This window comes from Polyodon spathula, chromosome 6 (assembly GCF_017654505.1).
Source record: "Polyodon spathula isolate WHYD16114869_AA chromosome 6, ASM1765450v1, whole genome shotgun sequence".
In the NCBI taxonomy this organism is placed as follows: domain Eukaryota; kingdom Metazoa; phylum Chordata; class Actinopteri; order Acipenseriformes; family Polyodontidae; genus Polyodon; species Polyodon spathula.
This window is the reverse complement of record NC_054539.1, coordinates 31,875,914-31,902,894: the sequence shown is the minus strand read 5'-3', so window position 1 is coordinate 31,902,894 and position 26,981 is coordinate 31,875,914. Positions and strand designations below refer to the sequence as shown.

The 26,981-nt window shown below is 36.1% G+C and overlaps 1 protein-coding gene across 4 annotated transcripts in view; it reads left to right on the top strand.

Moving 5' to 3' along the window:
* The window catches only part of LOC121317125 (serine/threonine-protein kinase MRCK alpha-like), a 196,234-nt gene that overhangs the window by 107,149 nt on the left and 62,104 nt on the right, over positions 1-26,981 (top strand). For all 4 annotated transcript variants that reach the window (XM_041252744.1, XM_041252747.1, XM_041252746.1 and 1 more), the window contains exons 6-11: positions 11,264-11,357; positions 11,760-11,960; positions 12,818-13,066; positions 14,949-15,028; positions 19,693-19,859; positions 22,668-22,790. In XM_041252744.1, coding sequence (XP_041108678.1) covers positions 11,264-11,357; positions 11,760-11,960; positions 12,818-13,066; positions 14,949-15,028; positions 19,693-19,859; positions 22,668-22,790 — 914 coding nt within the window. The remainder of the gene's footprint in view (positions 1-11,263; positions 11,358-11,759; positions 11,961-12,817; positions 13,067-14,948; positions 15,029-19,692; positions 19,860-22,667; positions 22,791-26,981) is intronic.

Here is a 26,981-nt window from a genome sequence, read left to right as displayed (position 1 = left end):
TATAGACACTGGATAAATTTAATATCCTGTTAGGTCATTGCCTGTTATCTTATAAAATTGTAATGTTTTTAAATCTCATATCTTTAAATTGTGTCTACTTTGTTCTGGTACTGTAGGTATTGTACTCCAGTGTCCAACATGATTTGCATTGTGGGCCTCACGTGTATCTACATGGGGTGGTACAAACCTCCGTCATCTTTCGGGTAGCTCTATTAGCAATGGTTTCCCACTTTATGAAAGATACTAATAATGTACGTTTTTAAAAAATAACAATGGTAATTATGTACGTATTCACTCAGGCTTGGTCATACACTGCAGCTTAAGGTATCAGAAATGCTACTACATAAAACAAAAACTAGTAGCAAAATGCTACCAAATATACGTTAACTTCAAACCTTGACAATATACAATCTATATAGAAATCACTACACAACATTTTCAGGAAGTTAGGTACTGTTAAGCAAGGCATTTCAGAATGACGTTTTTTCTGTCCCATGAGATTCTAGCTCGCTCTAAGTAGCACAGTGCATTTTTGTCCTAAATGTTTTTGTTATCAGAGGTTGCAAAAATAAATTACTTTCCGTAAAGTTACTGACCTCTGTGGGTGGGAGCAACTGATTCAGATTTATTGATTTCAATTATGGCTTTTAAATAGGAATGCTTAAGAGTATTGGATTACTGTCAAAAAGTCATGTCAAATAGTTATACACGTGTGCAGCTGTGCCTAATAAAACTATTTAAGTGAAGCGATATTTGAACTAAGGAAAGTATAATAGCTTAGTGAGCTCAAACAACTTGTTCTGAAATATGTATTTATTTAAAGACTTTTAACCAGAAAAACTACTGAAGCTAAATTTCTTCAGTCCTGTCGAACAGTGTTTGCCAACCTTTTCTGAGTAGTGGCACACCTTGATGCATGTTACATTTTTGAGGCACACCAAACATATTTTATGACAACTTACTCTTAATGTGAAACCTGGGCCTGCTTGAGTGACCATAGTCACTTGATCCGGGGTGGAACAGTCGCTAAGGCAACTCTTAGGTCCTGCTCCACTGACAGTAGGTGCTCCCTTTTGTTGTTCTTTATACAGGTTAACATGAAAGCCCAACTCACACAAGTAGGTTGCAGAAAAAGGCAACATAGTTGAGATAGCACAGCCTGCAATAGCTGAATATTCTTTAACCACAAGCAGCCAAAATGTAGTCAAAGGCATTGCTACAAACTACATTATTAATTCTATGTTTATGTTCAGAAAACCATTTCTGAAGTGACGACAGATTGAGACAATTCTCGCGCAACCTGTTAATGCAAACCACAGCTGAATACTTGCTGCCAAGCTGTTGACCCTCAGCACGCAATGGTTATTGGCAACAGCAGTATTATTCTTTCTTTTTTTTATTTAGTGTGTCTTATTATTTTAACCTCAATTTTCTCCCCAATTGCATTATCACAAATGTATTACATTCTGTATGTCTCCATGGCAAATAGAGACCTGAGCTGTATTGTAGTACATTTTGCTGTTCTGTATCAAAATAAATAAAAATAATAATAAATAACTGTCGGCTTGGCAGCACATATTCACCTGTGGTTTGCATTAACAGGTTGCATGAGAAACGTCTCAATCTGGTATTACTGAAAATGTTGCAGCACACTTATGTAGCTGTGACGGAACACCGGTTGGGAAACTGCTGTAGAATTTAGAGGCAAGAGCCAGCATGTTCAATACTGGCAAAACTGCAGAAAAGCTACTCGACTGTACCAACTTCTGAATGCAAAAAGATAGAATAAAGTAACGGTATTAACTAATTCAGTACATAGATTAAGTAGTTATTTTCCTTTTACCATTTTTTTTCAAATAGTTATTTATAGTCCAATTGCTAAATGTTAATGCTTTGTGGCTTTTGAAAGTGCTTGTGAATTGGACCTATTGTTTTAGAATTTGACCTCTGGACAAATGAGTTAATGAATTACATTATGTGTGGGAAATTTGAGGAAAGTCTAGACCTATAACTTCCATAAGAGGGTACTTTATTATTACGGTTTTATTATTACTGTATATAATTAACTTTATTCCATTTTCACAACTTTGTTTTTAATTTCTGATTTTTAAAACAAAATTACATAATGGTTTAAATCAGATGTGCTTAGATATTACATTTCTTTTTCTAATAAGATCAAATAACTTTAAACCACCATGAAAAAGCAATGTCAGGATTTTTAAATGTTTTCGGTCTTCTGTTGCACAAGGCAAGGAGGTTGGATATACCTCAATTCTAATTTTTTAAAAAAAAACATATGTGCTCTTGTCACAGAGACGGCCGAAGTGGGCGGCGTCAGAGCCAGGAAAAGTAATGAAATACACAAAACACAGGACGGATGAAATGAAGTGATGAAGACGCCTGTTGGCGCCGGTTTATTACAAAATAAAAGGTTTACACAAACACGAAAAACACAGGACACGGCACTACGCCAAAATAAATAGACAAACGAAAACAGACTAAACTTAACAAAACGGTGCACGCACAGACACTGACAAACACGGTGAGCGGATACTTTCTCCTCTTATCATTACTACTACTGCTTATTTCCTCCGTCTCCAATCCCGTTCTCCGCTCACCGAACACCCAACCCCAGTATGTGCCAACGTGCATCTATATATACTATTGTGCTGGGATTCAATTACCAATTAATTATTCACTTGAATCCCAGCACGTGAATTAATAAAGTGCAATTCCCCGTGCTCACATATTACTACATTTTACTTGCACGTGAAGTGCTGTGCAATCCTCGTGCCTAAATACACATATACATTTTTAAACACTCGTGTTACACAGACCCGTTTATATCCCGTGTACCAATGTCTATACACCAACATTTAAACACACCACACGCAACACATAACAGATAATATACACAGGGGCGGGCACTTTGTTACAGCTCTAAATACGCCTTTCTATTTATCAGCTTGATATAAATGCCAGCTCGCAGTTACAATTACCTGTCAGCTGCTTTTCATTTTTAGAAAAGCTGAAGATTTCTAGGTTTTTACTCAGTTGTGTTAATGCTTAAAAACAGATTGCTTGTCTTTCTGTATGAATAATACAAAATCTCAAGAAGAATGAATAAATCAGTATTGAGGTGATGTAGCTGCAGACATTGAAGCAGCCGCATGAGAAACAAGTACTGCAGTATTGCGCAAGCTTCAACATTAGTGAAGCGATCATGTGTGTAAATGCAATAGCATCTCTTGTTGCAAGTAAGTTTCCCACTTCAATTTACATAAATAGTAGAGATTATATAAAATAATAAATGGGGCATTTTTAGTGCTGTGATATTTTTGGAATGTGACTGAAATACTGCACATTATTTAACAGCGTGGATTTTTAGGGTTCTCACTTAAAATAAGGACCCTTATGCACTGATTTCGTCCATCTCACTGTACATGGTGAGCACGGTAATTGCCTATAAAAACAAATGTTTAGCAAATATCTGTATTACTATAATGACTCTGTATGTGTGAGAACGGGTTTCTCTCTTGAAAGTTTACTGCATTGTATTACATCACCTATGTTAATTGTAGGAGACAATGTGGTCTAGTGGTTAAAGTTCAAATCCCACCCTGCCACAGACTGACTCACTGTGTGACCCTGAGCGAGTCACTTAACCTCCTTGTGCTCCATCCTGCAGATAAGATGTTAAATTAATGTCCTATTGTAAGTGACTCTACAAATAATTCACAGTTCACAGTCTACCTCTGTAAAGTGCTTTGTGATGGTGGTCCACTATGAAAGGCACTATATACAAATAGATATTATTATGTATTATTATTATTATTATATATTATCTAATATATTATCTAATATACTGTACTTTGCTTGTAGAATAAGTACAGGTTCCCTTTCAAGTATGAAATGCAACCATTACCAAATGGGAAATGGTTGCATTTCTATTTCAGGGAATGTTTTAAATACCAGTTTTTAAGAAAATGTGCTAAATAACAATTTGCTTGTTAGTTAATGACTGTACCTTCTCCAGTAAACTTGTAAAATGTATTTCTGTAATTAGAAATTGCTCTGGCCTCGCTTGCCACCAAATTATCTGTGCATAGAATTTGTCAAGAATAAAATACGACAGCTCTGTGCTGAATTACCATATTTCCAACAGTAATGCAAAAAAAAAAACCTGAACAAGGCAGTGGCATGGGCAGCTAGAGCACAGTGCCAGTCCTTAATAGGAAGTAGCATAGTCCATAGACTGGAGACCAGGCCCACCCTTTTGGCAGACACATCTATACTAATGCTTTTCTGAGGGAAGACAGTTTGGCAAGTTAGGCTTTTGTTTATTTAACCGATACATAACTGCATTTAGTTAATGTCAGAAATGTTTGTGTAGGGAATTAGGTGCTCAGAAGGTTTTTAGGAATCACTTTTTAGTACTCGCTCTTTCTTAATAGTCTTCCTTCATTGATGTCTAGTAACTGCTTGAGTTCCTTCCCTCTAAAACCACATTTTATAACTCTTCTTATACTATATAGGTTTCTGTATTTACAGACCCAAACATTATGTTCCACAATTGTAAAAACAAAGCAAATTGCAGCAAACCAAATTAAAGCACATTAAATGAGTGAGCTCTGCAAGAGCAATACAGAGGCAGTTGCAAAGATGTGTATCAGTCTAAACAGTTTAACAATCTCAACTCTAGAGGAAAATGTAATTATTTTAATTACCTTACCAAAATGATATTCCCATCCGCAATAAACCACATATTAACGGGAGGAGAGCTGAGTGCCAGATCCAAAGAAGGGGAAGACAGTATTCATTACAATAAATATGCATTGAGGCAATCAAAACAAAACACCAAGTAATAATAGAATTTCTAGATAACAATAAAAACTGCAGAGATGAAAAATCTCTGCTGATTGGTTTTCCACAGGGATTTTGTTGTGATCAGGGCAGATCTGGGGGGAAAGAGTTAATGTTTTTTGTTGTTTTTTATTCTAAATTTTTTACGATTGTGGAAGGGTGGGGGTATTCACGGACACAGGAGACAGAAGATGGTACTTGAAAACGCAGCACAGGTGTCCAGTTTTATTTATTTTCTTTTTGATTTATTTTAATCCGTAGAGGGCGCTGTTGTCTGTGGCCTGTATACTGGCATTGGTAATCAGGACCACAGGGTTACCAACACAGGTATACTGAGGTTTATGCAGGCGCACTCGCAGGTGCTCAAAATAATAATGAAAACCAAAGGGGAAATGAAAAGGGAAAATAAAACTACAAAATAAAAATGCTGCTTACGCAGTGCCCCCAGTGCCGCTATGCCGGTCAGCCCGGGTCTCCGTCCAACGTTTTGCTATGCACTATACACTGGGGTGGCCAAGGTTCCCCTGTCATTACACATGTCCCCTCAGGTAGGTAACCATATATTTTAATAATTGGTTTACGACTGGCTGTCTTCCTCAGCCGTGCTTGCCTGTTTTTATCCTCTTGCTCCCACCACTGGCATTCCTGCCTGATGTTTGTTTACGCCTCCTCAGCTAGCGTCACATGGTTTCCCTGGTATTGGCCACCCAAATGCATAACTAAGCGCAGTTCTTATGGGCCAAGCAAAACCCCCCCCAAGACCTGCCTCTCAACCATTCAGAGAGAGGGAAAGCCTTCCTCTCCACCTCTCAGTGTCATTGCCATGACAGGAGGATCTTACGAGGCTGCTGCCCTCTTCCTGCAGAACCACGCATGCGTCAGACAGTCAGCACAGACCCTCCCCTGTTGCAAATATCTTAACACATTTGTGACGGTGTCACAAAGACGGCTGGAGTGGGTGGAGTCAGAACTAGGAAGGGATGAACACAAAGACAGGACAGTGAAGTGAAATGATGAAGACGCTTGCTTGCGCCGGTTTATTGCAAAATAAAAGGTTTAAACAAACAGAAAACAGGACATGGCACTTTACACCAAAATAAATAGACACACAAAATGGACAATACTAAACAAACATGGTGAGCAGATAGACAGACTAACAAGTATCGTGCTGGTCCCACCAGCACGCAATAGCAATTGATAATAAGCTCTATTACTCCTCCTCTCTCTCCCGTTCCCTACTCACCGAACACCCCAAAAACGAGTTAGTGAAAACATGCTGCTTTTATGCAGCTGTACCAAGACTCGACTGCTAATCAATCATTCAATTGGAGTCTCGGTACAACTGCACGTGAATTAATAAAGTGCAATTCCCTGTGCTCACATATTATTACTTTTTACTTGCACGTGAAGTGCTGTGCAATCCTCTTGCCTAAATATAAATATACATTTTTAAACACACGTGAAACACAGACCCGTTTATATCCTGTGTACCTATGCCTATACACCAACATTAAACACACAACATGCAACATATAACAGGTAATATGCACAGGGGCGGGCACTGTGTCATAGACGGTTAGTGAGGTTCGGATTTTTTTGTAATTTTTTAAAATTTTATTTATTTTTTTGCACAAAACAAAAAAACTGAAAAAATAAGGCAGTTTCATTAAGGTGGTTATTTTTATATTACTTACCCCGTTGGTGCTTGCAGATGGCTGTTTTGGCGAGTTGTTATTTCATTGGTCCACAAACAAGTACAGTACTGTGAATTAAACATTTATGGTGCAGTTCTACAGTTCACATTGCAGAAAATGGCGAAAATAATGGAACAGAAGGAAAGTGCTGGCGAAAAATTAAAATACATATATATATTTATTTTCTGTCACTTGTGCAGCGAGCAGGTGGGCGGAGTTGATCACAGACATTGTTGACAAAGCCTGTAAACCCCCACTCTTTTTCAATAATACATACATTAGGAATGTACACCTCACCTTCAAACCGTGAGTACCAGCTTTGTCTTTATTATAAATACTTTCTTGTTAAAAAATATGCTGACTGTACGCTTGCATCTTAAACAACGATAACTAAGTCCACATTTTTTTACTGGTCTGCATGCGCACCTGCTTACCAGTTATGTGAACCCCTGATTATGGATTAAGAGGGTACAAGGCATTGGAAAGCCATATTCTCTGCATAAAACATAATAAATACTTGTCGCAGTAACTACAGCCTGTCGTCTGCATTTTCTTTTTGACCTGATTTTGATGGAGGCAAATATGGTTATTATAAAATTATTAAATACACCCATGTTTTCAGGCATTTGATACCCATAGAGGACAGTGAAAAACCAAGAGGTCATTTTAATTTTTTTTTTATTAACAGAACTTTTTTTTTTTTTTTTAAGTTGTACACGGACCCTTTATAAGTTTAAACATGTTCTTTTTATTAAACTTACATGACATAAGCAATTAGTGTTTGTTTTTATTTGAAGGGAAAGGAAGGTGCCACAAAAATAGAAATGAACCATTGAAATTAGCTTCTTTTTTTACCTTTTAACAATTAAAAGGGAGTTTATGTTGTAAACAAGTTTCATTTGAGATCCAAAGGAACAAGAACATTACAATAAGATATGCTGTACAATATTTATTTCAGCCCTTGTGCAGAGGTAAGAAAAAATAGATTTCATTTGAAACTAAACATATATATATTTTCCTCAACTTTATTTGACTGGATACTTGCATCAAGTTTCACAGACCCTATTTTACCGTCCTGAAAAAATCAAAATAAAATAATAACAAATAAATTTACCTAATTTTGCTTGGCAGGTGCTGCTTTGTTCACTCTCATGTATTAAAGTTCACTTATTGTTTGTTATACATTGCAATTGCAGGTGTAATCTGAATTTTAACTTCATTCAATTTGGGCTCCTGAGCAAAAAATCCAACACGGCAGTGGATCCCAGATTCCTGCCTCTCTTCAGCCTTTTTTTTTTTTTTTTTTTTTTTTTTTACTTCTCTGTTGTCATGACGCACGTGCATCAACATGTGAAATGAATAGAAAAAGTAAGAGAAAATCAATAGGTACATGTATGTTAATAAACTATAATAATAAAGTAACAGAAAGCACTCAAACTAAATTAAAACAGCACCCCTGCACATGTTACACAATACAGCAGCAGCTCTAGATTAATTATGAATACCTGTACAGGAGCAATATTCAAGACATGCACAAAATTATGTAACAGAACGATGAAGGAACTCCTCAGAATGGGAAACACCAAATTTCTTGGTGACTTGTCTGATTTTCACGTTTTTTTCAGAAGCTTGAAAAACTTCCAACTTTTTGTAGCAAGAGAAACAGCGGTTGGTTTCACCTTTTGTTTACATGCCATTTTGTAGCGATGAGGTGACAATGATGAGACAATGATATGATGGTGGTTCTGAAAAAATGTAATAAACCAGCTAGTGTGCCTCAGCACACTCTCACAGTGACAAGTCACATTGGAAAAGATTGAATAAACCATTTGAATTTAAGTTTGATGATGATGAGTTATCAGGTTACAAAACAGTACTGTATTAGTTAACGAACCATTAGTGGAGCATTTACAGTGGGGAAAAATCTGTTTCACCACAAGAGTGTTCTCTTAGGCGGTGTTCCTATATGTGGAGACTACTGTATTACGAAAAATCAGATAATGTAATTGCATTTGATATCTGATCACCCTAAAACGTAAAGAAAGCACATTCAAATGACAGACAATTTGAGTGTTTCCTCTTCAATTATACACACAACCCCAACCCACACACCAAGTGCTTTTTTAAAGCTGTCCCGCTCGTGCGTCATAGAATAAAAGTAAAAATCCAGTCTAACTGGCAAAAAACAGCACTCAAAAAATGTCAAGGGCATCAGAAGCTACAGTCCCATCCACCTTGTGTTTCTTGTTTTTTACAATTGTAAATTTAGCTTGTCCCAATATAAAATGTGTTAGTTGGCATAGATTGTGTTTAGTTGGCATTGATTTGTCCTGAGTTTGGTGTGCATTACACCAAACACAAACACAGTTTCTTAGAAGTCTATCCCAAGACCCTTGAACAAGGTATTGTATTAGTGCAGGCAGTGGGGACAATCTCTGGCAAGAGACAGAACAGAAACGTTCACCTTGCTTGTGTGCATTAAAAGCAAGTGTCTGTCCAGACCAGGCTTCCAGCCTGGTGAAGGAAAGCCAGAGCAGTGGTGCGGCTGGTGATGTGGATGAGGGTCTGCCCACTCTCTTCCAGGGGCAGCCAGGTACAGCACACATAGACAAATAGCTAGTGTTTTTTTTTTTTTTAATTTAGCAAAATACCTTTATTGTAACAATAAATATTTGTAAATAGTTTACAGAATAAAGGCATTTCACTTAAAAAAACAAAAATCACAAAATTCACATGTTTTCAAATCTTTAAGAAGTAATTGTAAAAGGGTTAAACATAAACAATAAAAATCTAAAATAAACAATACAAATTAAAAGCAAAAAAATTTAAATTTGGCTACATAACTAGGACTGATTTTCTACTCTCTTAGAAATGAAAGTAATACCTGTTAAGCCATTTGTGTATTTCAAGCACAACTGAGAAACATGTTAATAGTAAAATTGACTTAATTTATGTTTTGTTTTTGTTTTTTTTCAAACAAATGGGCATTTAAATCGTAAGTTTTACTTTTTCATTGCATAGTTTATGTATTTTGGTTTAAGAAATATTGTAGTTATTTATTTTTTTTATTTTTTAACACTGCACTGACATTTCATAAATCTCTCTCTCTGACTCTCTGAAATGTTATAAACAGCAATAGGAGTTTAATCTCAGCCATTGTTGTACTTGGATTTGTTCCAAACTTCTGGTTTGGTTTAGCCTTTCAGGCTTGTTTTTGTACTGGGAAAGCTGAACAGTTCCTCTGTTCATATAAAACCCCTTTTAGTATAAACAGCTATTTAGTTGGGGTGGGGGGGAGTTTTATTTTAAATTCTGAAGCACTAGATATAGTGTGAGTGTCGCATATAAATCCACTTAAATTTTGTACTTACTAATCATTGTTTGGTTTTCCGGCAGAATAAACTAATACCACACCGTGTTAAATTCAGTTCTATGAATAAAGGCATTTTTCCCTCATTGTGATTTAGATCAGTAATCTTGATGGTCTTCACTGACATAAAGGACATGATAATGCAACATATTCATATGTTGTACTATACACTTAAGGTTCAGAACTCCTTTGGTGATCTTAAGCGCCTTTCTGAAAGACTTGCTGCATACGCTACAAAAGAAAGACGTATTAAGTGAACCTCCACACACATGGCATTTTTTAACCAGGTTTTTGTGAAATCAGTGATATCTGTGATAGAAAGATTAACTATGAACCTGGATGTTAGCTGTTAAACTATCTTGTGCTTGTTCAGTAGAGATAGCCAAAATGTCTTTGTGACATTGACACTGGATTGAATCATTGCAGAACAGAATTTATCAGGGGTCCTGATGTCCTGTGAAAAATGAGGAGGTTGTGTTGCAGAATTCCTCAAGGATAAACAGCCCAGCCCTGTTTGCACTGAATTCAATTTCTCAGGGTGTTTTGTGTGGCATTGTAGAGGCTGTTTTAGTCCTGTGTGAATCAGGCTTAGTTCAACTAACAATAATAGACAGAAATGCACAGGTATACTGGGGTCTCCATATACTTAATGATATTCCAATAATAAAAGATTTGAATTTAAAATATTTAGGGTAAACTCCACTTGTGATATCCTACTAAGTGTCCAGACTGTTGCTATTACCAGATACCAAACCCAATCCCAATATCAGAGTCCAAAGATTGGGGCCAAGCCTATCCATGTCTGTTTTTTTTTTTTTTTTGTGGTTATATAAGACAGACTGTCAGAAAAGCCCCTGAACTTTCACATCCTGTACACTTACTAGACAGAGGTAGTGTTCAGTAGTACATGCTTCCCAATTGCTACCCAGCTTTCTCTAGAGACACAATTGTAAACCACTGAAAAGTTTCAACTGAGAATTTACACAACAGGGTAGCTTTTAAGACAAAAATAATAATTCTTTGTGGTGCCATCCATTAATTGTTTTCTGGAATTCACTGTTTACTGATTTCCTTCTTTTTTGTATTTTTTTGTAATTCTGTGACTGGTGTATTGTACATGTTTAATTGCTTCTCTCTGCATATTGTTTGTGGATGCTTGTTCTAGTAAACACTATGGTGTGAGGCTGACTAGCCAGGTATTTACAGTAGATCTTGCAAATGGAGGCGCACAGAGCAGCCTTTGCTTGGAGCTGTAGATTTCTGATTTCAATGTATGAATGATTCTCTTCTCTCCTTACTGCTCATTTATCAGATAAATACTTAATTGTATTTTTAGGGACATCAAACCAGATAACATTCTCATGGATATGAATGGACACATTCGGCTTGCAGACTTTGGTTCTTGCCTCAAACTCATGGAAGATGGAACAGTAAGTGGGAGAATACAGTCAAATGTTTTTAAATGTTAGGTTACTGTTTTCATGGTTTTATACTAACCAGTCATGTGTTAATTTCTGGTGATAGACCAAATTATGAGTGCATATACCATCCAACAAGTATAATAAATTCAGAATGTGTTTCTACAGTGTTGACTGCCAATGTTAGTAAAAAATAAACTTTTGTACCAGTCTTGGCAGTCCTAATTGAAGAAACTAAAATGAAGAACAAATGGCCCTCCCAGTCTTTTTGCGTGCAGTAAATAATTAAAATGTGTGGTACCTCTGCAGCAGAACAGATTGCTTGTTAAATGGGTATTCATGCATGCAGATGATTAGTGATAAGTAGTAAGAGTGAGGTAACACCTTAAATTGATATCCTTTTCCCCAATGCAGGTTCAGTCTTCAGTTGCTGTGGGAACGCCAGACTATATCTCCCCTGAAATCTTGCAAGCGATGGAGGATGGCAAGGGGAAGTACGGTCCTGAGTGTGACTGGTGGTCCCTGGGCGTCTGCATGTATGAAATGCTTTATGGAGAAACTCCCTTTTATGCAGAATCCTTAGTAGAGACATACGGCAAAATAATGAACCACAAAGTAAGTGATATATGTTAACTGTAACCTCCAGATACTGACAAAGCTGGTCTTTGTGTTAATGCTATAAATTGTTTCACATGTGAGATGTTTTTTTCTCTTGCACCACACATTAAATCCCTGCCTTTTAAAATGCAACAGCATCTAAATCACAAACATAATTAACTTTTTGAGTGACCCCTAAGTCTGCAGTGTTCTCTGCATGCAACATGTTAGGGAATTTTTCCTGACTGGATAAGGAAAGCTCTTGGGTTGTAAGACAGTTGTCAAAAATATTGCATTTACTTGGCTGTTTGTACTAATGAATTGGATTGAAAAGTTGATGACATGGCTCAGTTCTTGGACAATGATTGTAACTGGGAGTCAGCAGATTTTGAATCCTATCCCTGTTACCAATAAACGGTTTACCCTGGGCAGATCCTGTCAATTCACATGCCTGCTGTCAGGTTTGATATTCACAATACACCATAGACTAAACAAGAAATGGCACTGATGTTTATGTATTATCCTTGCAGGCAAGCTTTCATAATTTGTACTGCATTTTTTATTATATTTATTCAAGGTGACTTGTATTAAGGAATATAGTAAGATACAAAAGCTACAAAGTTTGATTTTTATTTAATCATTTTTTAAGAGCGTCTCTGCTCATGCTTGTGTTCTAGCAACTACCTAGCAACATCACAAAATATAAACACCTCAGTTGTCATAGCCTTCTGCATTTTATTGATCTGTCCTGCTTTAAAAAAAGGTTTTATTTTAAAGCTGCAGTTTATATAGTCACTCTTCAGTTAATAAGACTACTATTACTGCTACTGCTGCCACTACAGTACTACTGTTGATACTTCCTCTTCTATTTTTAGGAGAGATTTCAGTTTCCAGTACAACTAATGGACGTATCTGAAAATGCCAAGGACTTGATCCGAAGGCTTATTTGCAGCAGGGAACACCGGCTTGGCCAGAACGGCATTGAGAACTTTAAGAAACACCCATTTTTTGTTGGCATTGACTGGGACAACATCCGAAACTGTGAGGCACCTTATATCCCTGAAGTCAGCAGTCCTACCGATACGTCCAACTTTGACGTAGATGATGATTGTTTAAAGAATTCCGTATGTGAACTGTTCTCTTTATCTACAACTTTGTTTTGGTAAAAAAAAATTGTTTAAGTTCACTGTAGAGGTGTGCATGTTTTGGGGGTGTAGGCAACATTAAGGGACAAGCAGGCTCAATTAGTGGTTCTTAATCTACAAATTCACAATATCCTGAACACCTACAGTAAGTGATCATGATTATAAATACCTAATATGCAAATAGGTACAGTATTATGATGATTTTGCACATACTGTAGCTTGGGTTATTTTATAATAGTGGTTGGTTAGTTCTAACCATACGTGTTGTAAAGATCAGATTGCTTACCTTCATGCAGGCAGGTTAACTAATGTTATGGTGGTCTAAAAAAAAGAACTCCACTTAATTGCTATATATATATATATATATATATATATATATATATATATATATATATATATATATATATATATATATATATATATATATATAGATATATAGATATATATATATATATATATATATATATATATATATATATATATATATATATATATATATATATATATATATATAGATAGATATATAAATAGACCCACACACACAGTCAAACTCGTTTGCAACATACCTGGTATATAACATACACTCTGATATAATGTACCTGTATCGTGGGCCCAAATAAATATTGTATTAAATCCTTTTTAAAAATCTCATTTAGTACATACTCTTATATTACGTACTTCCTGTTATTACACACGCACCGCATTGGCACGCAGCACGTCGGTGCGGCAGATATTACGTACTTGCTGTTTGAACGTTGCTCTTGATTACAGTACATGTACTGTATTAACATGGCGAGAGCTAATTGAGTGGCTATCTCGCTCAAGGATAAACTACATTATCAGTGACATCAAAAAGGGACAAAAGCAGGCACAATTATGTAGTGAACTGGGGTTGTCCAAAAGCACAGTGAATACAATATGGAAAAGTTGGGAGAAAATCCATTCAGTGATTGATTCTTCAGTATGTGCACCTGCCTGTAAACGGTTACGCACTTCGATGCACGCTGAATTAGAAGACGTGCTTCTCAAGTGGTTTAAACAATAAAGATGTGCATTAGTACCATTAGCACACACAAGCGCTTGATGTTGTTAAATGTTTTGTGATGAGCCAACCAAGTAGAGATCAGTCGCTGCAGCAGACGTCTATGATAGATTTCCTAAACAAGTGAAGTACAACATGCAGTTTGTATGGTAGTGTACTGTATTGTGTTTATTACTGTATACCTGTATTTAGTATGTTATTGTTTTGGTTTTGTGGTTTCTATACAGTAATTTATTACTGTACCATTTTGTTTTTAATTAATTATTATTTTACAGTACGAGTGCAATGCATTGTACTGTTTAGTGCTCGTTGACAACGGTTTTGCAGAAGTTTGTCAGATTTGCAAAAGTGTGTGTGGTACAGTAAGTTTTGAAAAATGCATTTACAAAACATCCAGTACCAAGCCACTGTAGTTTTATACAAATATACTGTAAATTAACAATACTGTACTAATTACAGTACGGTATTGTGCCGGTACAGTACAGTACCTGGTTATTACATACCTCAGTTATAACATACTAATTTTACGGTCCCAAGGTGGTACGTTGTATCAGAGTTTCTCTGTGTGTGTGTGTGTGTGTGTCTGAAATATATATATATATATATATATATAATATATTATATATATATAATATATATATATATATATTGTTTTTCAGTACTATATAAGGCAGTAAATATGTTTTGTATTATTTGTTTATCTTAGAGCCCTCTTTCTGTATTACTCCTTGTGTTTCCCAACACATTTAAATAGGACAGTGTTAAAAGGGAAATCTGTGAAAATGTTACTGTGTTTTATTTGATTATTTTATTCTTCAGGAAACGATGCCCCCACCGTCACACACTGCCTTCTCTGGACATCATTTACCATTTGTTGGGTTTACATATACTAGCAACTGGTAAGTGTGGTGTTTTCTGATTTAATGTTGTGTACAGTTTGCAATTAGCTAAACCTTTTACAGAAATTAATGGACTCGGTTTAACTTTATAGACCATGGCAAACTTGTCATAAGAAATCCAAAATAGCTTGCACTGTAAATGTTTAGTATGCTGCCATATACTACCACCTCAGGATAATTGTGTGCCAAAAACTATAATAATGAACAATGGTAAACCTTTTTTTAAAGCAAACATAACAATTACCCAAAGTGACTCTGGAGCTTTGCATTTTCTGCAGACTCTCTTGTGTTTTCTTACTCCTTTTTTTCTTTTGCAAGTAAGAATTGTATCAATTTTTGATTTGAGAAAGGATACACAAAATAATCTGGATTTACTCTGTCAAGCACTGAAAACAAATTCAACCAACCGTTTCTAAAATGTATCTGTGGAAACCTGCTTGATCCAAATCAGGCATGCCTATGGGTAGATGATCATTTTGAAACTATAGTCAGACTGTAAACTTTGAGCTCCTAAACAAATATTTATGCACAGAGATTTATTTAAAGATATTATATAGTACCGGGGGGAAAAAATGGCAGAAGGTGCAGGTGTCGTTGTTAATCAAATCATACAAAGGTCACTCTTGAAATGAGTACTTTGAGGATGTGTTGCAGTAAGAATACAGTACCTTGAAAAAGTATTTGCCCCCTGTCTGATTTTCTGCATTTCTGCATTTTTCTGACACTGAATGTTATCAGATCTTCAACCAAAATCTAATATTAGACAAAAGGGACCCTGAGTGAACAAATAACACTAAATTTTGATACTTATTTCATTTATTTATTTAAGAAAGTTATGCAACACCCAATGCCCCCCTGTGAAAAAGTAACCTGCCCTTAGACCCAATAACTGGTTACTCCACCTTTAGCAGCAATAGCTGCAATAACTGCAACAAATGCTTCCTGTAGTTATTGATCAGTCTCTCACAGCGCCGTGGAGGAATTTTGGCCCACTCCTTCATGCAGAACTGCTTCAACTCAGTGACATTTGTGGGTTTTCAAGCATAAACTGCTAATTTCAAGTCCTGCCACAACATCTCAATGGGGTTTAGGTCTGGACTTTGACTAGGCCATTCCAAAACTTGAAATGTATTGTTCTTCAACAGTTCTGATGTTGACTTGCTTGTTTTTTCAAATCATTGTCTTGCTTCGTGACCCAGCTGCGCTTCAGCTTCAGCTCACAGACGGATGGCTTGACATTCTCCTGTGGAGTTCTCTGATACAGAGCAGAATTCATGGTTCCTTCAATGATGGCAAGTCATCCAGGTCCTGATGTAGTAAAGCATCCCTAAAACATGACACTACCACCACCATGCGTGACCGTTGGTATGAGGTTCTTACTGTGGAATGCAGTTTTTGGTTTTCGCCAGACATAACAGGACCCATGTTGGCCAAAAAGTTCCACTTTTGACTCATCTGTCCATAGAACATTGTTCCAGAACTCTTGAGGATCATACAGGTGCTTTTTAGAAACTTGAGACAAGCATTCATGTTCTTCTTATTGACCAGTTGTTTCCGCCTTGCTACTCATGCCATGAATCCCATTTTTGCCCAGTGTCTTTCTGATGGTGGAGTCATAAACACTGACCTTAGCCGAGGCGAGAGAGAGGCCTGCAGATCCCTGGTTCCTCTAGGGTTCTTTGTGACTTCCTGGACGATTTTACGCCTTGCTCTTGGAGAGATTTTGGCAGGATGGCCACTCCTGGGAAGATTCACTACTGTCCCAAACTTTCTCCATTTGGACAATATGGCTCTGATTGTGGTTTGGTGGAGCCCCAGAGCCTAGAAATGGCTTTGTAACCCTTTCCAGATTGATAGGCATCAACTTTTTTTTCCGGAGGTCTTCTGAAATTTCTTTTGATCGTGGCATGATGTGCCTCTAGAACTCATGTGCTGACAACTTCATTCTGATGGTAAGGGCCAAAGTTAGTCAGATTTATATTGGGCAGGGCTGGCCCCAAATCAGGCCTGATTGCTAACCAAAGTATTCAAACAGCTGACCCTAATCATCCCTTTAATTGGGTTGAGTTAACTGGGGGGGGCAATAACTTTTTCACACCTGAACATTGCATGTTTGATTACCTTGCACACCAAACAAATGAAAGCAGCACCAAACTTTGGTGTCATTTTTTATCTCAGACTCCCTCTATATACTACTACAACCCACAAAAAGATCTGACCAAATTCAATGTGAAAAATGTGCAAAAATGAAGAAAGTCAGACAGGGGGCAAATACTTTTTCATGGCACTGTACCTCTGTTAAGAAAGGGGAACAAGACTAAAAGGCTAAAATTTGCAAAAGAACACGTAAATTGGACTATGAAACAATGGTCAAAGGTGCTTTGGACTGTTGATGGATGAACAACTACACCTGTGCCTTTTGCCAGTTCTGTTGTCAATTCAATGCTTGTCTTCTTTCTATTCCTTAAGGATATTATCTTCAAGTATTGCTTATCCTTGTGAGACAGCTTTTTGGGTCTTCCAGTCCTGAGTTTGTTCAGTACAGATGATGTTTATCTGTACTTGTTGATTATGCTTCGGATGAAACACCTTGAAAATCAAGTGATGAGAGCTATTTCACTCAGTGTTTTTTCCTTCTTAATGCAAGTCAAGCATCAGTGTGTGTGTGTGTCTATATATATATATATATATATATATATATATATATATATATATATATATATATCATATATATATATATATATATATATATATATAGATCTAGGCAGATTCATTCAGTCTTTGAAGTGTTAAAGCAATCAAACAAGCATATTTATTTTTGGAGAACATAAACTAAATCATAAATCTTCAGGGATTCCATGACAGTTTCTCAGATTTGATATGAAAGTGGAAATGAAGAGATAGAGATAGTCGCTCTGTTTTTTGGGGTGTGTGGTTTCATGTGATCAGGTGTCTGTCTGAAGATGTCACTTTTGGTGCTGCTGTGCTTTGCAAATACCTGAAGTCACGAATGTTCAGGTACTTCAGCAGATTCCCCTCATACTGTTGATATAGCTTCCAATGCGAATTGACTTCATACATAAAAAACACCCTCTACACTACCTTTTTTTTTGCTTTTTTTCTGTTGGTTTTAGACGGTATCCACGTCACTGTGGTTTTTCTGAAAAAGCAAAAAACACCAATATTTCATTTGTATAATGGAATCACTTCCCCATATATATATATATATATATATATATATATATATATATATATATATATATATATATATATATATATATATATATATATATATATATATATATATATATATATACTGGTGGATGATGAAACTATTTTGTTATACATTGTCATTCTGGATGCAAATCCCCACTGATAGGGATGTAGTGGAGGTGCAATTGGTTATATTTTAAGGTTTTCTTTTATAGCACAAGCTAACCAATTTTGGAGATTCAATATGCATTTAAAAATGTTAGTAAATGTAGGTCACGGTGATCTACTTTGATACTCATGTCTCCAATTTTAGACACTTCTGTTTTGCTTATGAGTACACAGACATCGGCAGTTGCAAGAAGATGGGAAGCTCAATTGTACGGGTGGACATGCAATTTTTTTCAATGTTTTTTTTTTTTTTTTACAGGCAGTGTATTTAATGTACTTTGTAGTTGCTAGCTTGTAAATAATATTCCTTGTAATACTGGTGCTAAAATCACAATCAGAATCTCACACTTTTAAAATATGCACTTTGTCTTTACACCATGTTTAGAAAGGAACAAATCACCATTTGTGATTTTTTAGCTCCATCTGTAAATTACATGGTAGAGAGAAAAAAAATCACAGCATTTTCCTCTGAATAGTTACATAGTTCACAAAGTGCTTGCACAGAAAGGTGATAATTTCACTAGCTGAGCTCTAGTAATGGGGAAAATGATTTACATTATAGTGTTTTACAGTTAAGATGTTAATACCCCTTTATATCTTATTTTACCAGTAAAGTTGGAACACATGTGATAATTTGTAACCAGTGGTATATGATTAGTGGAATCTGATTCCTGCCGTGTCTGGTGTATCCCTGCAACACATTACTGCCTCAGAAATATGTGACATACCTGGCTTCTGATACAGTATTTTGGACCTTGGAATTATATATGGAAGTATATATACATTTGTATTTACTTAGCCCAATGATAAATATTGCAGTAAAATATTGAACACACAGCACTACACTACCTTGGCTGCATGTATTACTCCCCTTTCTACAGACACATGTGTATGACTGAATGTACCATACAAAAAATAGACTTTAATACATGGATATCTGTTTCGGACACACGTCTGAGTGAATTGCAGAATTACAATCAAGTTACAATTATAGGTTGCTGGTAGTAGCTTTTTGCACTCAAGGAAGTAGGAAAATGTATAAGTACACAGCATTTGTATAAATGCGTTGAAAGTTGTGGTTGAAAGTTTTATTATCATAAAAGGACATACTGTAGATGGCATGTGGACCATGGTGTGGTGTGGTGTATTCAAAGTTGCATTAACAGTTTTGATCTGGTCCTACAAGCTGCAATGCAACTGAATGCAATATAGCTGTACTGTATTTGTTTGTTTGCCCTGCCTCTGTCCTGGGATTCGAGTAATACATGTTTCCTTTTATTTAGTACTCTCTCTGACCGAGGCTGCTTAAGGGAGGTCTCTGCACCCACTTCAACAGAAATTGACATCAGAGTCCAGAGAAGTCTAGAAGATAGCTTAGCAACTGAAGCTTATGAGAGGAGAATACGACGTCTAGAGCAAGAGAAACTTGAGCTAAGCAGGAAGCTCCAAGGTGCAACACTTTTTTATTGTTAAATTAGTTTATTTTACAAGTAAAATGTTTATTTTCAATAACATGCAATTTGTAATGTTTGTTCTAATATTGAGTAATGTCTTGTATTCCCCTATAGCTGGAGTTCAGCTAAATTCACCCTTGCATTGTTTCCTCGCTCCAGAATGCCAGAATTCTCTGTTCTTTAAATAATGTAAGAATAACTGCATAAAGAGTAGATATGCCTACTAGTCTGTGCTTCTTATAAGATTATAGTGCCTGTTTGTGGCAACCTGTAAAATCTCACTTTGTGGGCTCCCGAGTGGCACATCCGGTAAAGGCACTCCGCCTGGAGTGCAGGATGCGCCCTGTAACTTGGAGATCGCCAGTTCAAATCCAGACTAGGAGTTCCCAGAGGGCGGTGCACAATTGGTCAAGCGCTGCCCGGGCAGAGAGGGTTAGGTTAGATGGGCTGGTCGGGCACCTGCAGGCCTGCCTGTGTGCAATTCAAAACAGCATGGTCCTTCAATGCTGTAGTTTTGTAATGGCTTCATGGTCGTCTTGCAGTGCGAAAAAAGCGGATGGCTGACGGCACACGTTTCGGAGGACGCAAGTGCTCGTCTTCATCTCTCCCAAGTTAGTGTGGGGGTTGCAGTGGTGAATAATTGGGAGAAAATTGGGGGTAAAACAATTGCAGATTCCAAATAATTTTTTAAAAAAGAATGTAACTATATATATATATATATATATATATATATATATATATATATATATATATATATATATATATATATATATATATATATATATATATATATATATATATATACAGTGCCTTGCAAAAGTATTCAGACCCCTGACCAATTCTCTCATATTACTGAATTACAAATGGTACATTGAAATTTCGTTCTGTTCGATATTTTATTTTTAAACACTGAAACTCAAAATCAATTATTGTAAGGTGACATTGGCTTTATATTGGGAAATATTTTTAAGAAAAATAAAAAACTGAAATATCTTGCTTGCATAAGTATTCAACCTCTGTGCTGTGGAAGCTCCCAGTTTGCACCGATGAAAAAAATTGCCCTAACGAGGACACAATTACCTTACCACTGACCTCCACCTGTGAACCATTAAAGTTCCTGTTACATTTTCTGGATAAAAACTGCACTGTTGAAGGATCATTGGTAAGGCTGTGAATCTGAAGGAAAATGAAGACCAAAGAGCATTCTACAGAAGTTAGACATAAAGTAATACAAATGCATAGATTAGGGAAAGGGTACAAAATAATATCCAAGTGTTTGGATATCCCAGTGAGCACAGTTGGATCAATAATCAGGAAGTGGAAGCTGCATCACACCACCCAGGCACTGCCAAGAAAAGTCCGTCCCTCAAAACTCAGCACTCAAACAAGAAGGAGACTTGTGAGAGAAGCAACAGAGAGGCCGACAATCACTTTGAAGGAGCTACAGAGTTCAGTGGCTGGGAGCGGAGTAATGGTGCACCAGTCAACCATATCAAGAACTCTGCATAACACTGGCCTGCATGGGAGGGTGGCAAGAAAGAAGCCGTTACTCAAAAAGTACCATCTGAATGCACGTCTGGAGTTTGCCAGAAAGCATGAGAGTGACCCAGCTGCGATGTGGGAAAAGGTTTTGTGGTCAGATGAGACCACCATAAAAGCTTTTTGGCCAAAACTGAAAGCTCTATGTGTGGCGCAAACCTAACACTCCCCATGCCTCAAGAGACACCATCCCTACAGTGAAGTATGGTGGTAGCAGTATCATGCTGTGGGGATGCTTCTCATCAGCAGGGACTGGGCATCTTGTTACAATTGAAGGAAGAATGGATGGAGCAAAATACAGGAAAATACTGCAAGAGAATCTGCTTCAGTCCGCTAAAAAAATGAAGCTTAGGAGGAAATTCACCTTTCAGCAGGACAATGATCCCAAGCACAAGGCCAAAGCAACATTGGAGTGGCTCAAGAACAAAAGGTTAATGTCCTACAGTGGCCCAGTCAAAGTCCTGATCTCAATCCCATTGAGAATCTGTGGTACTATTTGAAAATTGCGGTCCACAAGTGTCGTCCAACCAATCTGAACAACCTGGAACAAATCTGCCAAGAAGAATGGGCCGAAATCACTCCGACACTGTGTGCAAAGCTGGTACATACTTACGCCAAAAGACTTAAAGCTGTATTGCAGCGAAAGTTGGCTCTACCAAATATTAATGTGTGGGGGTTGAATACTTATGCAAGCAAGATATTTCAGTTTTTTATTTTTCTTAAAAATATTTCCCAACATAAAACCAATGTCACCTTACAATAATTGATTTTGAGTTTCAGTGTTTTAAAATAAAATATCGAACAGAATGAAATTTCAATGTACCATTTGTAATTCAGTAATATGAGAGAATTGGTCAGGGGTCTGAATACTTTTGCAAGGCACTGTATATATATAAATAAGAAAAATTTAATAAAAATTTTTAAAACTGTATATATATATAATTTTATATATATCTTAAAACATATATTATATATATATATATATATATATATATAGAGAGAGAGAGAGAGAGAGAGAGAGAGAGAGAGAGAGAGATACGATATTTTGCTTTTGCAGTGGTGAATAATTGTGTTCCAAATTGGGAGAAAATCGGGGGTCAAATAATTGGCGATTCCAAATTTAAATAAAAAAAATCTATATATTTTTTTTTAAAGTGATCTTTTTTGCTTTCATTGAAAAATAAAGTTACTCTTCTGGGAATGGGTGATATCATGTCAGAAGAACCCTTATAACTTTAAATGAATTGTGTTTTTGTTTTTATTAGAATCAACACAGACTGTTCAGGCGCTGCAATATTCCAGTGTAGATGGTCCAGTAGCTGCAAGTAAAGAAATAGAAATCAGAAACTTGAAAGAAGAAATGGAAAAGTTAAAAAAACGGATTGAAGGTAAGATGAAATGTCTACCTCCTCGCTACGAAACAATTCTATTTTAATGATTGAAACACAAAAACCACCACTCTTAAACTTGTACATCTGCTGTGTCGAGGATATTGGTAAAGTTAAAGGGAGATGTAATAAGATCTGCAACTGTTTTGTGTGTCAAGAAAAAAAAAAAACATTTACAATGTTATGTGGTGTTATAGTTATAATATGCCTTCTGAGTTCTCAGTTAGAGTTGTTACCTTAATTGTGTTTGTTTTTGTGTATGATTGGAATTTCTACTAGATTGAATTGAGGGCAATAAGCTGGGTCATCCCTTTGAATAGAATAGTTTTTCTTGACAATATATATTTGCAGTTACATGCCCGTGCAGTTAGTTTTATTTAAAATGTGTTGTACTGTTAATATGCTGTATAAGTATATTGATTTGGAGCCACTGTTGTAGTTGGTTCATTTGTTGGACTGTTACACTGTAAAAAGTAACCCAAAAAAGGTTGCGGTGCTTGTCTGTGGCTGCATCTTGCACAAGCACAGTACTCCTTTCAAGTGACCCCAAGCAGTACTTTTCACTACCCACCTTGTTTGCTAAAACCCCACAGAAAGCAACAGTATGGCTTTATAATCTTATTAATATTACCTACTTTTACATAAATAAGGGTTCTGCAGATTTTACAGGCACGACATACCAGCTTCATAGTCTGCCGTATCACTTCCTGTGGTAAAGTCCAATTACCAAAGACCCTCAGCATTATCTGTCGAGTCTCCTGTTGTGTGCTTGTTTTCAAATTATATCTTCACAACACCCCCATTTTATTAAAAAATGGATTTATTTAAAATGAAATTCCAAACTAACCTTTACTACTTGAAAGCAAGTTGTGTGCAGGAAGAACAACCCTTAATCAAAACATAATTTGGCAGGTTATATGGTGTACATAGTGTAATGTTGAGGCTTGTTAAAATTCACCTTTGATGAAAAATGACATCTGAAGCTGTTTCGTCAAATTCTTCATACTACAATCCGTCAGGGACCTCCATAAATCAAGACCTCTTGTATACACAGTCAGCAGGCTAATGACAGTGTAGAATGTGGGTTAGATTTCTCAGGTCAAGGTTATAACTTTTTTTGTAGAAAACAAGAAGGAAACTTTACGCTTTGCCAATAAAAAGAAAGAAATAAAGGTACAGATTTCTTTGTTTCTTTTTTCTTTTTTTATAGAAGAAAGAGATATAAGGCATTAAGTACCCTTCAAGCCTGAAATATATTTTTGCAAAGATATTCCTGATTATTATTTTATTTAGTATTATGTCCAAGAACTCAAGCTAGACAAACGGCTCCATGTTTTGATGCAAATAACGATAGTATGCTAGCTGAAATTTGATACTTAAGGTACCAACTACCCCTGCTGACCTTAATGAAGAGGTAAATTGGTTTAATACCCTTGCACCTGATGCGAAAAGAACAGCTCAAATTTGTCCAGTTTATCCTAAAACAAGCTGAAGTACAAATTCACAAGCTTTTTCATACATTTGCATAATCGCTCAATGGAATCGTTAGTATCATGTATATATTTTAGCTATCATGTTTATTCTTTATCTGTGGCACAAGGCATTACCGTAGTGTCTAGATAGCAAGCCCAATGCATTTGTCTGTGAGCTCATCTGCATTTTCAGTAGTTAATAGAATACACCTTTATAAAAGAAAAACCAGCACCACAACAAACACTGCAATATAAAACAGCAGCAGATATCGGTCAATAGCATTGCAAGAGAAAATGGAGCAGAAACATGGATTATCCGCAGAGAATGCATTCAGATAGAAAAATAGCAGCAAAAAAAAAAAAAAAAAAAATTAAGTCTGGATTGGGAAATTAACAAAACCCTTTAAAGCATCATGGGCACAATATCTTTTCAGAGGAGCGCAATGCCCACTGAAGTTATGATACTTAAGTATGCTTTATTTCTAGCATTTACAGTGTTTTTAACTTTTACAATACACATTTTGGATTAAAAGGCTGCGTGAATTCCCCCTACTTATTTATGGTGTTTTGAAGATTCTCATTTAAGTCTTTTTCTTTAAACGAACGAGCTAAGATTCTTGCTTTGTTTGCTTTTTAAAAAAAAAAAATTCTGTGAATTTGTCTGTCTGTGTTTTGATTGCTGCTGCCCACAGAATGTCACAGTGAATAAAATGCGTGCCTCACAGATTCACTGTTTGCATAATTCTAATAAATAATTGGATATATGAATCATTGCAGGAGTCCCAAGCAATACAATAATGTCACGTCTGCTGCGTTTCACAGATTTTCACGTACTCTTTTTATTCGGTCTTATTTATTTTCTATTTACTCTGCACACTCTTAACTCAGGGGAGACGTTAGGAGGACAGAGATGTTATAAACTCCTAGTGGTTTATGTTCGAGCACTGGACGAGCTGTAAGTAAGTCCATATAACCTTTATTTAATCGAAAAGAAAGACACTCAAGACTCATTCATTTTAAGTTTTACGAATCAGAGCAATGCTCCTTCGGTTTATTAAAATGCTTTTAATATTTGGAAAAAGGTAGGTTGATCAGACCTCCAAATTCCAACACAAGCAGTTTATAAGCACCCACTTCTATATTTCAGTTTCATTCAATATAACACTTTCTTAAAACCAAAACATAGTTTCAAAACCTTATAGCAACGCAACCAATACATGTAAGATATAATAATGTTAGTGATATGCTTACCTCCTATTATAAGGAAAAGTAGCGTGAACAAAGGAATCAGTCTGATGGAGATCTGCAAGTGATGGACCACTTCACCCTGTCAAGCAAAGGTCTTGAATGTGGTACCCATTTGCGAAAAGTGAGTTTTTATAGGATTCGTCTCCATAGGAATACATGGAGAATCTTTATCAAGTCCAATTCTTATCTCTTTGGCACACAACAGCCTAAAAATTTAGAGCCTTGTGCCAACAATTAATAAAAATATAACACCTGGTCTACACATCCAATCATGATCTCACCCGCACATTTCTCGACCCCTCCTCTATCTAAAAAGCTAGGTGAAACAAAGAAAATAATATTATTTTGAATATGAGTGTTGTCTGAAATATATACAACACTATTAGTTATGATTATATTGATTATATGTATTAATGTCTAATAATATATTCCCTCATGCCATTCTATTCTTCAAATTAGTTTTCCTTCTCTCTTTACAGGCGTGTGCTTAACAGATATTATAGGGAGCTTCCATCTTATGTTTTTCCCAATATAGAGTTTCTCTTCATGGATAATCTATTTGTTTTTTATTTAAGTGTAAGACTGTAATGTCTCTGTCCTATGAGTTTCCTAACAGCACGAATTCAGCTGAACTGCGGACGACCTCCTATTTTTTTCAGCGGCACACAAAACAGCTAAAACCGGTTCGCTAGCTGTGCACTTAGTTTTCCAATTTCCAGCGATAATCAAGGTTTTTTCCAATTTTTCTATGGCGAGAAGACACTCTAACCTTGACGCTGTTTGATAAGAGAACTTCGCTCTTCATGCCAACTATCCCTTTACTTTCTGGCACGACTTCAAGACAGGCTCACAGCAAGTTATAAAGTTTTTACTTTCTTAAAACCCATCTTCTATTCTTTTTCTTAAAATTACTTTTTAAGCTTCTTATTTTATATTTCAAACAACATCTCTTTATGTTGCATCATCTTTTAACTCAGAGTCAAACTAGACAGTTTACTCCCTATAGAACATGATTATTAACTATGTTAAATGCGAACCTATCTTGACGAGAAACAATTTCATGTATATTATTATAACAGGCAGTGTTAAGCATATGGTCTTACATGCACAAATAGTTTATAGTAAAAAACAAGCATATTAAACCTTATTTCAACATTTAACAACATTTTCTTAGGCTAAAAAGGGTGCTGCAGAAACTTAGCATTCAATTCTGGGATTCAAGCCCATCTTGATAAGAAACTGCCTAAAAACTGGCCACTTGTATCAAACTATACCAGCTTCTACTGCATGATTTTATATAAAGAAAATACATACGTTTCACAGTTAAGAATTAAAACAGCATTACGCGTTACTTTTGATTACACACTTACACAATTTTCCAAACTAAAGATTATACAAACAAGACAAAGGATTATAACACATATTATTGCATTAATACATTTCATTTTAAATTCTCCAATCCATGTCCGGG